The sequence below is a fragment of the Episyrphus balteatus genome, chromosome 1, assembly GCF_945859705.1.
Source record: "Episyrphus balteatus chromosome 1, idEpiBalt1.1, whole genome shotgun sequence".
NCBI lineage: Eukaryota > Metazoa > Arthropoda > Insecta > Diptera > Syrphidae > Episyrphus > Episyrphus balteatus.
Window position 1 is genome coordinate 2,437,266 of NC_079134.1, and position 15,520 is coordinate 2,452,785.

The 15,520-nt window shown below is 32.2% G+C and overlaps 3 protein-coding genes and 1 long non-coding RNA gene across 4 annotated transcripts; 1 reads left to right on the forward strand and 3 right to left on the reverse strand.

Annotated features, from left to right (window-relative positions):
- The first annotated feature begins 1,467 nt into the window (after window positions 1–1,467).
- LOC129905531 (PAT complex subunit CCDC47) lies at window positions 1,468–6,005 on the forward strand. The gene is made up of 6 exons (XM_055981004.1): window positions 1,468–1,652; window positions 1,768–2,186; window positions 4,663–4,820; window positions 4,891–5,174; window positions 5,242–5,589; window positions 5,651–6,005. Exons 2-6 carry the CDS (start codon window positions 1,768–1,770, stop codon window positions 5,888–5,890), a joined length of 1,449 nt encoding a protein of 482 aa, XP_055836979.1. The 5' UTR covers window positions 1,468–1,652; the 3' UTR covers window positions 5,891–6,005.
- On the reverse strand, window positions 4,054–4,664 carry LOC129905532 (uncharacterized). Its single transcript, XR_008770614.1, has 3 exons — window positions 4,425–4,664; window positions 4,256–4,375; window positions 4,054–4,195 (listed from the first exon to the last, which is right to left on the reverse strand). It is a non-coding gene; the product is annotated as an uncharacterized LOC129905532 (long non-coding RNA).
- Window positions 5,953–7,933, reverse strand: LOC129905530 (myosin-6). The gene is made up of 2 exons (XM_055981003.1): window positions 7,677–7,933; window positions 5,953–7,617 (listed from the first exon to the last, which is right to left on the reverse strand). The coding sequence occupies exons 1-2, from the start codon at window positions 7,797–7,799 to the stop codon at window positions 5,962–5,964; spliced, it is 1,779 nt and encodes a 592-aa protein (XP_055836978.1). The 5' UTR covers window positions 7,800–7,933; the 3' UTR covers window positions 5,953–5,961.
- Window positions 7,934–12,322: 4,389 nt separating this feature from the next.
- On the reverse strand, window positions 12,323–14,599 carry LOC129921396 (slit homolog 3 protein). Its single transcript, XM_056003202.1, has 2 exons — window positions 12,866–14,599; window positions 12,323–12,793 (listed from the first exon to the last, which is right to left on the reverse strand). Exons 1-2 carry the CDS (start codon window positions 14,297–14,299, stop codon window positions 12,497–12,499), a joined length of 1,731 nt encoding a protein of 576 aa, XP_055859177.1. The 5' UTR covers window positions 14,300–14,599; the 3' UTR covers window positions 12,323–12,496.
- Between the last annotated feature and the right edge of the window lie 921 nt (window positions 14,600–15,520).

Genomic DNA, 15,520 nt, shown 5'->3' on the forward strand with positions numbered 1-15,520 from the left:
TTTGGTGTATTAGTGCATTGCAACTACCCAGGATGTGATCTGGTGTTTCTTCTTTTTCGCTACAGAATCTACATGTACTATTTAATAAGCCCAAAATATGTAGGTGCCTTTTTAACTTACAGTGGCCCGTGAGGAGCCCAGTGATTAATCTGAGATTGTTCCTAAAGACTGATACATGATTTGAAACGCTCTCGGTTGTAGTTCCCGGGAAGCATTTTCGACTTATAGGGTACTACGACAGCACACCTTCTTGAAGAAATACGAGGATTGGTCCCTTAACTAGCCTAAACTAAACTGAACTAATATATCTAATGAAACCTAACCTTACCTAACCTAACAAAACCATAACATAAGAATGGAAGAACAGTTCCGCGAGAAATCTTGATTTTTCAGGATTTGAGTTTTTTTCTAAGTGGATTAGTACGTATCTCATAATGCAGAGTGAGGTATTTAAGCCTTGTACGCAGCTGAAGCGAAACGAAAAATTTTCAAGTCTCCAAACTCCAAAGTCAAAATAAAAAAAAATTCCATAAATTAATTTAAAATTAAGAAAAATCAACCGAAAATAATTTTTAGCACAAGAAATAAATGAACCCGTCAACACTGCTCTTGAAGTCAAGAAAAGAGCACAGTAAAAATTAAAGTAAGGCAAATAAGTGAAAACTCTCCAAAAATACCATCGGGTATTATAGCAAAGTAAAAATAATAAAAATACAAATAAAAAAATTCAAGAAAAACATTGGAAAATAAGTTTTAAAGCAAAAAAAAAACAAATTTAATTTCGTTCAAGAGTTCGTTAGCGAAATTTGTATGGAAAATTTCGTTTCGTTTCAGCTGCGTACTAGGCTTTAAGATTAGTATGCTGCTGAAGCGAAACGAAAAATTTTCAAATCTCCAAAGTTGACAACGAAAATGCTAACGAAAAAATATCATCGAGTATTCTGTCAAAGTCAAAATAAAAAAATTCTAAATTAATTTAAAATCAAGAAAACACAAGAGATAAATGAATTAAAAGTGAAAAACTCGTCAACACTGCTGGTGGAGTCAAGAAAAATGCACAGGGCGATATAAAGTAAGTGACAAATGAGTGAGCTGCGTACTGAAAAATGAAAAGCTAAACGAAATTTTTCGTTCAAGATTTCGTTAACGAAATTTTGTATGAAAAATTTTGAAGGCTCCAAAGTCAACAGCAAACATGTTAACGAAAAAATACTATCGGGTATTATAGCAAAGTAAAAATAATAAAAATACAAATAAAAAAATTCAAGAAAAAACAGCGGAAAATACGGTTTAAAGATAAAACAAAACAACAGCGCACTAGGCTTTACACTTAAAAAAATTCCAATTGGAGACTCATAAAAATAAAGTGGTAGCTCTGATAGTACCTATACAAAAAGTACTTTATACCATTTAAAAAGTCATATGACGTCACATCACATATGTCACCCACCATTCACCATTTTTTCACTAATCATCTGTCAAATTTCCTTCAATTCAGTCGAAATTAAATTAATTAACACAAAAATTTACCCAAAAATGGTAAAATTACAATAAAATTGAATGCAAAACATCCACAAAAGCCATAATAGTAGTTTATTTCATTTATTTAAATAATATTCTAAGCTTAATTTTTAATTAATACAATTTTGGAGGTAAGATTCCGATTGACCTAATTTATCTTTTTTTTTTTTTGAGGTTATATCCATTTTCCATATTAGCAAGCAAAGAACTTTTTTCCATATCATTAAAAATTATTACTTTTTCTAGATGAAACTATCACTGTTACTTATCTTTCTATCGATATATTGCTATTGCGATAGATTCGCCATAGTCGGTGGTGATAATTCATTCGAAGACAGTGACTTTGCTGAATTCGAAGATTTCGATGCTGATGAAGAAGAATTTGATGGCAATGGAGCCACAATTGGTGACTTCAAAGAGAGCGATGAAGACTCGGTGCCAAAAGAGATTCCTGTTCAGATAAAGAAATCAGCAGATAATGATTTTGCTGCCATGAACGATGACGAAGATGACGGAGTCGTTGAGGACGATGACAACGAATTCGAACACTTTCAAGACGAGGAGGAATTTGAAGGTTTCGATGGTGGAGATGTTAAAGATCTTCCCGTAGATCAAAAAGCACCTGAACCCAAATTGACTGTTGCCAAAATTCCATTACACTTTAGGTAATTTATTTATTTAGTTGGTACCAGATACTCAATACATAATAAGACTGACTTGACTTGTAGTTGTTGGTAATTGGTTCTTAAACTTAGTTACAAAATATTTGGTTCTTTCAAGTCTTTGCTTTTAAGACAGTATTTTCCATACATATTAAGGTCTTGTACTAGTTTAGTAGTTAATGGACAAAAACAGTTTTTTTTTTTTATTATATCGGGAGCAGAGATGTAAAGAATCTTATTAGAAATGGCTCCTTAGTTCGGCCAATGGGAAAATTAACTTTAAAAAACAAATAAGTGTAGCACAGTCCGAGCGTTTGGGAAAAGGACGAAATAGGAGAACATATTTCAAATAGAAAGTAATGCAAAAATGACATATTCAGAAATCATATTTTTTCGCCCTTAACTTAGGGGGCGTTATAGCTATCATTGAATTGAATCATTCCAATTTTCAATTTCCAATTTTAAAAGAGGAAGTACGCAAGGAGGACATTTTGAAAACTTGCTTTAACTTCACTTCAAATGAAAAATATCTTAAACAACAAAATAATTTTGTTTCTTTTTTTCTTTAGCATTTTTATTTTTTAATTTTACCTAGGTGCTTATATTGCAGATTTTCAAGTATTATAAAATGTGTGGGTTTTTTGGCTTCCTTATTAATGATTATTGTTATCTTCATAAAGATTAAGTAATACGAGATAATAATAATCTTTTTCTCAATTCACTGTTCCATCTATCTTTCTATTCCTTCCTACTAGTGCCGTGCATTATGCATTTAAAAAAGACCTTAGGTGTTACAGGCATATAGTTAAAATTATTATTATTATGAATATAACGTTATGTTATATACACATTTTTCATAGAAAACTGGCCTCAAAAATAAAAAATTAGTACGGGCAAGAAAAATGAAAAAGCCTTAAAAAAATAATATCTGACCTATACAAAATATATAATTAAACGCAGTTTAATTAAAAGAGCATTTCCTTAAAAAAAATGACCTTAACAAAGTTTCTAGCGATAGGATTTAGAGAGAAATTAGTGTTAAAAACATAGTAAGCGTTTTTTTTTTAATCATCGAAAAATGCTATCAATTTTGAAGATAAAAACCTACTGTAGAACAATTTTTTCCTTAGAATGTAGCCAAAAACCACCCCTTAAATGTACCTTATTAGGGGACACCTTGTAAATAAAAAATAAGTGTCCGTTTGTAAGCTTATAACCAGGGCCCGGATTTCATATTTATTTTGGGCGGCAAATGAATCAGATAGTCTATCTGTCTTCGTCTGGAAAAAAATACTGTTGATATGATAATGAATGCTCTTTTAACGTCTTTTGACGTGGAGAGGTAGTTTTCCATATATATGTACAAAAGTTTTTTGAGGCCAAATGGCCAAGGTTTAAGTTTTGAAAACTAATTTATATAATAAGCTCATATTATTTATTGATGGCATTTATAACAGACGGAATTATTTTTTATTGTATTTCAATAGTTTTTTTTCAGCATATTGTGGATTTTGTAGAGCATATTTTAGATTTTTTTAAAACATATTTTGGATTTTTTATGGGATGTTTAGTCATTTTAAGCGCATGTTTTGTGTTTTATAGGGCATAAATGCGCAAACGAACGGGAACGACTTTATTCTTTTTGCATGCTCTTTGTATTTGTAAAGGGAATATTTGTGTGAACAATAAAATACACTTTTTTCAATTAGGAATAACAAGAATAAATAATAAAATTATAACAAACAAGAAGTGAAACAAAATTTGGAAAACTACTTACATTCTCAAACTATGAAATTTTCTTAGTCATATTATCGTCCGCGTTCAATGTAACATCCATCATGAATTTATAAAATTTCTTCACTGAGCGCTGAGCATTTTTCGGCTCCCACTGGTGTTTATGACTACAATTGATTCACTTCCACGAAAGATGTGACAATTCATCAATTTGTGATTCTGTAATTCAATTTAAAAAGTTTCTAATTCTGTCTGGTTCCATCGAACTGAGAGTTTGTCTGAAGTAGAGAAAAATTATTTTCAAACCTGAGTGAAAATGATTGATTGATACAGTGTACTGTGGAAATTGATATTGTTTCAAATTTGATGCTGATCCATCTGTTCGTGTAAGTGTTGCCGTGGGGTTTGTTGTTGTTGTTCGCTTTACTGCAACTGCAAACCCATAACACCACTAAATTCTGGGAAACCATTATCATTTTGAAAAGAAGCTTTAAAAAAATAACTCACAATTTCACAATTAAAAACTCTAAGGTTGCTAGAAAACTGACAGAAAATTTTGTTTATAATCCGTCTAATTTAAGCTGGGGATACATAAAAGAATGCTTCAAAAGGAAGGGCTTACTAAACTATCAGCGCACTTTAAGTTGGCGATGATTGTTCAGTAATCCTGAGCCGAGGGCTATCGACTTTTACGTTACAAAACATTGTTGTAAACTTATCATGATTTTTTTGTATATATTTTTAGGACTCATTGGGATTCCTATTGGATGGAAATGTTAATGTTGGGCGGCCTTCTAACTTATTTTGCCAATTTCTTCTTTGGAAAGTCTAAAAACTCAAAATTAGCACATCTTTGGCTAAATACGCACAGATCTCTATTAGAAGATAATTTTGTTCTAGTCGGTAAGTTAATATACACTTAAACATCCTTATATATATATTTTTTTTTTTAAATTTTTTTCTATTTTTCAAGGTGATGATGGAAAAATGGAAAATGAAAATCCTGGCCTTAATAAGGAGAGTGAAAGTCTATACACCTTATGGTGTTCTGGTCGTACATGCTGTGAAGGTATGTTGGTCGAACTTAAAATGATTAAACGCCAAGATTTGGTAGCCCTAGTTGCTGGTCTAATGAGACCACAACAAGATCAAATCCATATAAAAGTGGAAATCTCTAAAGATGCAATGGATTCATTTGTATTCTGTGTTGGCTCGAAGAAGACAGTCACTAAGTTCTTTAAAGAACTTGCTGATTTGGTAAATACATACATAACAATCAAAGGCTTTTTAATGTGATTTTTAATAATATCTTTTTGTAATTTAGAACAAATACTGTATTCTAGTCAATAAACCAGAGGATAGATTTAATTTACCAAGTGGATTTAGCGTGCTATCTGAGATACCTGAAGCCACATCGGCATTATTAGAGTCACGTGTCGTGGCTGTTTTAAGTAAATACCAAAATTTCATCGATTACATTCAAATTTCCGACCAATTCAGCGGCCCAGTTCAACAGGATGATCCAAATAATTTGAAACAACCTGAAGTTAAGCGTATGCTTATGGCTGGATTTAACTTGCCCAAAAATTGTGACATGGAATCGGTTAAGCCTTTGCTAGTTTTGGTCTTTTATATTATGGAAAAGTTGAAGTCATATCGATTGTCCAAAGATGTAAGTAGAAACGTGCAATTGGCTAACGAATGAGTTTGAATTTTTCTTTTTTCTCTTTTAGGGCAAAGCAAAAGCTGAAAAGAACCGCCTACGCGTTGAAGAAGAGTTCCTTAAGAGCACCCATGCAGCTCGTGCTGAAGCAGCTGCCCAACGCAGAGAAGACAAACGCAAGCAAGAAAAAGAGCGCGTTCTTGCCGAAGACGATCCAGAAAAACAGCGTCGCTGGGAACTCAAGGAACAAAAGAGACAAGCCAAGAAAAAGGCACCCAAGATGAAGCGCTTGGCCGTCAAGTCACTTTAAATGTTTGTTTCGTTCTATTTTGTCCAAACCTATAGAGAACAAAATAATTACTTTTAGATTGCTTATGTACTTCAACATTTTATTGGAATACATTGATCATTGGACAAATAACTTATATGATTTTTGAGTGTTTTAATTTGTTTTTGAGCCGAATCGAAACTATACGACAGAGTGCTGAGTTGGCTTTGCATTTCTTTTATAACAGCTTCTCGGTCGGTTATGGAGAGACAAGCATTTGCTCTGCATTGGGCAAGTTCCTTTTCGAGTGTGTCAATTCGAGAGTTCATTGAATTTTTTGTCATTTCAAATCTTTCCTTGGTGTTGGTGATTATTTTGGCCGACTCTCCTCTCAAGGTGTCCAAGTCAACCTTGGCTTTGAGCATTTCCTCAGAGACAATGTCCTTTTCTTTGAGTAGTTCCTCAATTTGGTTTTGCAAGAGTATCATTTCTTTTTCACAACTAGCAAGTTTTAGGCTACAGTCTGGCTTCTCTACCTTGGATGCTGCACTATCCTTGAGAGACTTTAATTCTTTGCACACAAGTCTGAGTTGTCCTTCTAGCTCATCACGCTCCTTACATATGGTTGCATATTTAATTTGTTCGTTTTCCAAAAGTTTCGGATACTGAGATAATTCACTGAGTTGTTCTTTAAATTTGGACTTGATTCGTTTTACTTCAGCTTCGATTTGTCCTTCGATACGTTTGTTATTCATATCAATTTTTACAAGTGTACTCTTTTGTTCTTCGACTTTTTGTTGGGAATCCATGTATTTCCGACGATATTCATCGAGTTGCTCTGATTGCTCTTTTATGATACATTTGTACTCTTCTTGCTCGTCTTTCATGTCTTCAAATTTTTCACGCAATAATTTGAGTTCAGTTTTGTCGACGTCACTACTTTTTTCATTTGAATCTCCTCCACAGTAGCCTTTTATTCGGCCAGACATTTCTTTTATTTGAGCATCTTTCTTTGCAACGCATAGCAACAGTTGGGCATAGTTTTCTTTCAACTTCTGGAGTTCATTTGGTTTTTTCTGCTTCGCTTTTGGTTCAGTGGCTTCTTTTTCTCGTCGCAAGCATTTTAGATCTTCTTTGAGAATGTCTACTGTGTTTCTCATGTATTCCATGGTATCGTCGTCTTGGTGTAGATTTTGTTTTCTACTTGGCTTTGAACGACAATTAATTTCCCTTTGAATGGTTTTCAATTTATTTGTAAGTCGTTTTATCAATCGGTCTTTTATGGCCATTTCTTCAAAGAATTTACATGCGTCAGAGTCCAAATCATCTTTTTGTATACCACCACATGGTTTCTTCTTCTTGTTTTTGGACTTTTTAATGCAAGTATGCTGATCATTTTTTATTTCTTTTGGTCTTAAGCCCAATGATGTCAGAACATCATAATTGCCAATACTTGGAAATACATCGTCTTCAATTGTAGTGACAATTGGAACTTCATCCCAACATCGACTCGGAATTTCATTTTGCATTTTGATGGCTCTCTGAACCATGCATTGTAATTTTAAGTTCTCATTTTCCATACAAGATCGTAGTTTTTTAATCTCTCTTAGTTGGCATTTTGTTAAGCAAGGATTATCGCAAGCTGTGAATAGTTGATCTTTAAGCTGTTCTACAATTTGATTTTGTCCTTCGATTTCTTTTAGTAATTGAAGGTATTCAACTTGGTGTTTCTTTTTATCAGCTGCACTCATGCCAGTAAATGAATCGCTCTGAAAGTAATAAGTATAAGCTAATAGCAGAACTTGATGATAGAAATCATGAAAGAAACCTTTTCATCATCTTCTTCTTCTGCATCTTCGAACATCTCTTCTGCAACGATCTCTTCTTGTTCCATTGGAATAAGATCTTCTTCCGAGACTACATCCGGGGAATTTACCTCGTTTGCTTCCATTTTTTTTTAATTTTATGAATTTTTTTTAATATCTGAATTAAATACTTATTTTTTATTTAATACAAATTTTATTCCCGAAAATATAAATCTTGTTGATCTTGTTTTACAGAAAATTTTATTTATAATGAATTTGTTTTGAAAGATACGGCATTTATGAAAATTTATCAGAAACAATTAAAGTAGTTTTGCCTCAGAGTAGTTGTTGATATCATTGCATTTATTTTTTGATAACAAGTTGGCCAAGTTGGATAGTCCTTCGTAAGCTATTTGAAAAGATTATAAACTCTCATACAAAAATATTTAGACAGTTTATGTTTCCGATACTCAGAGAACTTTTTCCATCAAATTCAGAAATAAGGAATATTAAATTATTAAAGCACGGGCAACACTTAGCTGTTTGCCAGTCGACAATTGGGGGAGTCACTTCATGCAGACAAGCGGTGCCATACATATTTGGTTTGATGATGTGAGTTGTGGAGTATTTATGATCATATGAGAAAGTTAAAAATGGGTAATAATTTTGTTGGAGCCTACATGATAAAAACTGTTACGTGGACTTTCTTTGTATTTGTTCCTCGAGGTCTCAGGCACACAAATAAAATTTTTGAAATCGACCTTTCTTTTTTAGCTACTTCCACATACGCCCTAGTGACCGCCAAAATGTAAACTAAAAATTTCTTATATTCTAAAAAATTACTTGTCGATTTTCGCTATTTTTTTGGAGATGAGTGATTTAGAATTTGATATTTTTTGGTTGTAATGTTTGTAACTTTCAAGGCTTGAAGGTATGCGGTAGCGGTACGGGTAGCGGTATCGTTACTTGTATTAAAAAAAATCCACATCTGAACGTTGATGTTTCAGTTTGGAATTTTCTTCATAGAAGTACCCGTACCCGTACCGCTGTCGCATACCTTTCAGGTGTGGTCTTTCCTTAAGTGTTAAAATAAATATAATTTTTTTATTTTTTATTTAATTTCAGATTGCAACGCATAATACACATGTTTTCGTATTCATTGTTCGCATTACTATCACTAGCCTAAATTCGTTGGATTAGTGTTTATAGGATAACATTAACCCCTAGAATTTCAATCAACGCAGAGCGGCTTAAATCTCATTAAATTAAAAGAAATATTCTTAGGGCCAATTTTTCAATAGTCAGATAAACCTCAGTTAGAGCTTATTCCTAGGAATATCTATTTTTGATTGATGATTGAAAAATAAGGGCTTAATGTCTTAAAATTCTATGTGTTTTCATACAAAATATCCATAAATTATAGGTAGTTTTGAAATACATAGATATGTTAAAAAATCGGTAAAACTGTTAGAGTTGGTAGAAAAGTTCCAAAACTGGCAAAAGTTTCAAGACTGTAAGTAGTAAATACCATTTAAATCAATCAAACAGCAAAATTGGCGGTTATTTATTAACTGGGTAAACATATCTGAGCATGAACTACAGGCATACCACCTTCCCACAAGGGCCCCCCGCTGTTTTTGTTTTTAGGTTAATTCTTACGAGGGTGGATTTAATTATTATAATAAAATTAATTTACATTTTTAAGGTACATTTCGGTAACTACTAGCTTAGCCTAAATGTGCTTACCTAAAGCCTTCATTAATTAACCTTTATCTAAGGAAAGGTTTTGCTTTAGGGCTCAGTTATAGCAGCTATCAGTAAAATCCATCAGTAAAAATTCTGGTTTGCTATTTTGATTTCTTTAAGATTCTAATGTATTGTAACGATGAATTACCGAACTACTTTTAAGATAAAAGTCTGAACACACTACCTGCTACAGTAAAGGTAGAAATGTGAACGGACCTTTAGTAATTAAGAAACTACCCTCTGAACGCATCCAAAGAAATTCCCTCGACTGCTGAATATCCCAAAATATCCCACTGGACTGGAAGTATGAAGCGCCCCCGTGGACACCGACCGGAGACAGTTTAATCTTGAAAGTGAAAGAGTACAGAACAAAGTGAAATAAAGTGTTGGAAATTGTTAGTAGTAAATAAAGTGTGTTTGTTTAAGCGAACAATAAAAGTAAATTGAGTTGAAATAAAGTGTGTTCTTATTTGAACGGAAAGTAAAAGTGGAAAATAAATAAACGAAATAAGTTTTATTGTGAACCCGAAATAAAACATTACAGTATGCAAAATCTTGATGAAATAAATTAAAAACACATTTTCAACTTACTTTTTTGAAAAAGAAGCAATGCATTTGGTGTTAAATTTTATGCACAAAATAAATTTTACTGATGAAATTTAATTTTACTGAACAGTAAAATTTATAAAATGGATTTGTGCATAAAATTTAACACCAAATGCATTGCTTCTTTTTGAAAAAATTATTAAAATAAGCTTTCAACTTATTTCATCAATATTTTTCTTAAAATAAAAGTTTAAAGTATTCAAAATAGCTAAAGAAAATTTAGCTATAACAGAGCTCTTACCATGAAAATACACAGATAAATATTTTATGTTTGATGAGATAATCTTACAAAGGATTTTTCTCTGAGTGTATGCATTTTGTCTTTTTATATTTTTGTCGGAAACTGATGATACAATAAGGAATTGGGTCGATTTATTGATCACATTAATTTTATCAATAAATTAATCAATTTTAATTTTTTATAAAAAAAAGTTGCACATACACCACAGTGTCCCATAAAAAAAATTGAGCATTTCTCTTGCATGGAGTGTGTACAACTCTTTTTCAGTATATGCACTTTGGCAAATCACCAATGAAAGACTTACACCAAAACAACGTTTACAAATCTTAGGATTTTACATACATACATACAAATTCAAAAATTCGGTCTGTTCACAAAAATTATAGGAAATACATGACGAAATCATTTTATGCGGTGTGCATAATCATTAATGTGACCAGCTTAAACGCAATACTGTGGATCGATTCTTGGGCACATTTAGGGGAGAGTGGGGCAGTTTTGAACACGGGGCACATTTGAACACTGCATATAAAATTTTAGTATATCAATCTTTTTTAGAAGTTTTTCGATATTTGGACCCGTCAACACGATATCCATAAATGTTAATGACTTTCCATCGTTATCTCGACTGACTTTCAGATTTATAGGTGGAAGGTGATTTTTATAGTGGTTTTGCATTATTTCAGTTTTTTAGTTGTAAGAGTTTAAACAAAAATTGGTACTTGATTTCAAAACGCAATACAATTTTTGTTAATGGTTAATGAATTTTAAACTAATTGACGGTGAATTTTTGAATGAATATATCAATGTTAAATATTTATTCAACATTTTATGTCGTTGACACAGTTGGGGCAGTTTTGAACAAGTATGGTGGGGCACTTTTGAACATGTTCAAAACCGCCCCGAGCAGTTTGTATCAGATATTTTAAGGACACTTGAATGTCTTTTATTTAATAAATCGTAATGTTCTTATAAAAAAAAATAATGAAACTAGCATTTGTGGCCAAAATTAAAGAAAAAATGGGAATATGTACAACATAATTGAAGATTTAAAAAAATGCCTGAATTCTTCAAGTTCTGCTAGACTTTTCTCGATGAGAACTCGATTATATACCGCTTAAGCGTTATAGAAATTAAAGTCAAGCTACCTACACCAATTAATGCTCCTGGTACATGAAGAACATCCGCTTTGCTAACATTTAGATTTAATATTTAAATCTAAATGCGATTTAGATCGCAAAATAAATCTATTTTACTCTGAGAAGCATAAATGGTATGAATACCATTTTTCTAAGATATATTTTAAATGAATTTTTCTTGGTTTTTGTTTTTCTTTTGAACTTATAAATGTGATAAACTGATAACTATAGTATACATTTTAATGTTATTTTTTCTGAGTTTTTATTATTTGTTGGTTAATTGGATATGATATAATAATCAATTTGGAGTTTTTGTATGTTCTTATTAAAAAACTAATAAAAAGTTAAGTATTATTTATTCATTACAACGAAACTAATACTGCTGTTCAAAAGTGCCCCTTCCATGTTCAAAACTGCCCCATACATGGGGCAATCAATCAATCAAATGGGGCGCTTTTGAACATAAGAGCCTATATCTTTAAAACATCAAAATTCAATATAAATAATTTGTTTAACTCACGAAATGTTCTTGGAAATCGAAGTTCAATGTTACTGTTCAATTTTAGTAAACTTTACAGATCAAGAAATCGAACATATTTCGTTCAAGCAGCTTCGAAAGCAAAAAGTGTTCAAATGTGCCCCACTCTCCCCTACTCTTTTAGACACAGCGCGGGAAACCATCATTCTGCTGAACCAAAGGTTTTGGTGACCAAATCGTCTTCTAAAATAGATCTGTGATTTGACACTTTTGCACTTAAGTTCTATGTCTCAAAAAAAAAAAAAATACTCTTTACGAGTATAATATTGAAACGCTGCAAAACAAAATTTAAAAACAAAAGGCTCTGACTCTCAATACAAGCAAACATAATTCTGGGATTCTAGCAAGTAAAACCTGCCCAGTGAGTGAAAAAGAAGAAATCAAACAAAAAAAGACAAATCAGATAGTCGAATTCCTGTGATTTATTCAATTAGATACACAAGTTTGTTAGGAAAGTTTATTACATACAAAAATAAATACATGCACTTTTTTCGTTCTTATATTTCTATAACTAAAATTATTAATAATTGTTAAATAAATAAATAAATTCTCCTCACTTTATTAAGTACTTTCTCATTCCCTATTCAAATGTTCATAATAACAATTACCAGTACTCGAATTGTACTCGATAATTTCTTCATAAACTTTTGCAGCATTCTGATGTGGTGTTGTATCCTCATAGGCAACATTCAACTTACAACAAATCTTATTCGGATGACCAGTACAATTACATCCTTTCATTGGAATTTCGTAACCTTGATTTGTAATGTTTGCCGCATTGTTACATGGCAATTGACGCACAATATCAAATCTCTCTGCTGAACTTCGAACCAACGGAAGACTTCGGTAATAAGATAAATGGAAGACTTTCTGACAATTTATCCAAAGATACAACAAGACAAATAGAAATGCTATTCCCACTGGCAACATAAACACAATTACCAAGGCTTCAGCTTTTTGATTTCGTTTTGACTCTCTCGGTCCCCCATAGACAATTGTGAATTTTGCTGTCGAATTTTTGCGACGATCATTTATTGAATTATCCATTGCATCGTTATCATCTGGCGGATAGGTCATGCACTCGAGTCCATTTACATTGATTTTTGAAATAAATTTCTCATAACGAAACACTCGATATTGTTCTGGCAAATTATATGAAATATTTACCAACCACAAACAGTTCCAGGGGTTCCCATCGATAAGAACGCGAAGATCTGTATTCAAAACAAGCAGCTCAGTGACGTCATTGATGTATTTCAGATCATTACTACGCAAATCAATTATTTGCAAATGACTCAACGAATTTGTAAACATCGACATTGAAAAACATTTCAATTTATTTCTTTGCAAATAGACAAAGTCCAGATGATGGAGTTCATCGAATTGATGGAGCGGAAGTTGAGTAAAATTGTTAGAACTTAAATCGAGAATTTTTAGGTGTGTACAATTTTTCAAGGACAATAATTGGCTAAGTGAATTGGCACTTAGATTTAACTGCGTCAGCATTTCATGTCCTCTTATAGTTGCAGACTTTAGGCCACAGTTGGTGAGAGTGAGATTTTTCAATGTCGGTGGAGCTATCAAGTCGATAGTTCTACTGTCGAATGTCGCTTTATTTATAGTCAATTCGTCTAAATTCACTGGCAGGTGCTGTAATAAATCACTGGAAACTGTGTCAATACCACTCAAGTGCAATTTTTCCAACCGAAGAAGATTTTCAAACAGTTTAGCATAACGTATTCTTAGATTCACTTCGTCAATCACACTAAACTCTCTCAAAGCTTGAAGACTATCGAATGCTTCAGAGTTTATATGCCTCAGATTATTTTTTACAAATCTCAAAGTCCTTAAACTAATCAAATTCGAAACACTAGCAGCACTTAAACTTGCAAACTCATTATGTTCGAAACGAACATTTTCCACTGCAATCCCTGACCCACAAATGATCTCATAGATTTCATCAAAATGAAAATTCCTCAAATTCAGCGAAGTTATCTTATCGCAATTAGGAATATATTCAAATCCAAATGTATTAACATTCAAGGCTGTTCCGCATCCATCCAGCGTGACGGAGCTAATATTTTCATAACGACGCTTTACAATTGAATTAATTGTTTGATCAAATAAATTTTCAGCTACCGAACAATTCACTGTAATAGGCAATACGTTGCCCGAATTGAAATGCAAATTCGCCGCGATTAGACATTCGTTCGAACTCCAACAGGAATTGGTCATAACTTCGTAATCAATTCCAATACCGTCTGATGAAATGGTTGTCGTTGTTGATGATGATTCTGCTAATATAACAACCGATTGCAACACCATCGACAGGGTGAAGATACATTGAAAAATTAGTGTCAACAGGCGCAACAACATATCGCTTAGTTCTCGACCCGATTTGCACTGGTCGTCGCCGTTGAAGATTCGGAGATTCCATTCAAACAGACTATGGTGGTGCTGTGAGATTGTTTTGTTTTAAAATTAATTTAATAAGAAATTCGGTCAGTAGCCTAAGCAGCGCCAAAGTAAAGATGTGAATGCTATTGAGTGCGAATGACAGTCGGGATGGAAAGTTTTTCTACAGATGTTGCATTTTTTCAGTTTAAGTCTTTAGTATTTTGAAAAACATACAACATTAAAACATTATTTTGAAATACGAAATTTTCATTCAGAGTATTTTAGGCATTTTATCGGCACGATTTTTTAAGAGAATTTAGTTTAGAAGAAAATTTGAATTGTTTGTTACAGCCATACAAAAATTATACAAAAATCATAGTTTAATTTTAAATGGTCACTGTGGCGTATGCGTATTTTTTTTTTGCTAAAATTATTTTTTATTTTGCTAAACAAATAATGAAATAATCGATCCAGAAAAATATAATAAACCAACATTAACATCTTGAAGTTTAGTAGTTTCATAATTTTTATACTTAGTATAGGATGGCATTACGAACGCCAAGGACAATAGATATCCCTTTTGGATACATATCAAAGCAGTCGCCTATTAGTATCCATATAAATTGTAAATTATATTATGTCAATTAATCCTTATTTTTTCGATTGGAAAATTTTTGAGCGGTCACTGTGGCGTATGTGGAACTTTTTAGTTGAACGATTTTCGATTATGAAGTGTTTTTAGTATAAAAATGATAACTGTTAAAACTAGCATTTAAAGCTCCAAAATGTTTTATAAAAAATTGTAAAATAGCCATTGAGAGTATTGAACTACCTAAAACTAAATGAGCTTGCGTTCAGTGCGTTTATGCTCAAAATAGTAAAATACAGGCAAAAGGTAAAATAGAAGTAGTACAATAATGAATTGTTTTCAATGGAGTTTAAGGAATAAAAAAAAGAACGTCTTTCAGTAACAAATAGTTTTTAATAATAAAATTTTAATTAAGATTTTTCACAACAAACAAAGAAAGCAAATTTTATTTAAACAAAATTTATATAAAAAGATTATATAAAATCAAAGTAGAAAACACTCTGAGAGCGTATTTTCAACATGTTTATCATAAAGAGATATGAACTGCTGGTGCTTGTGGATCTTTCAGGGTCAGAGCAAAATTGACAGCTGTACCAGAACATTAGAGACAC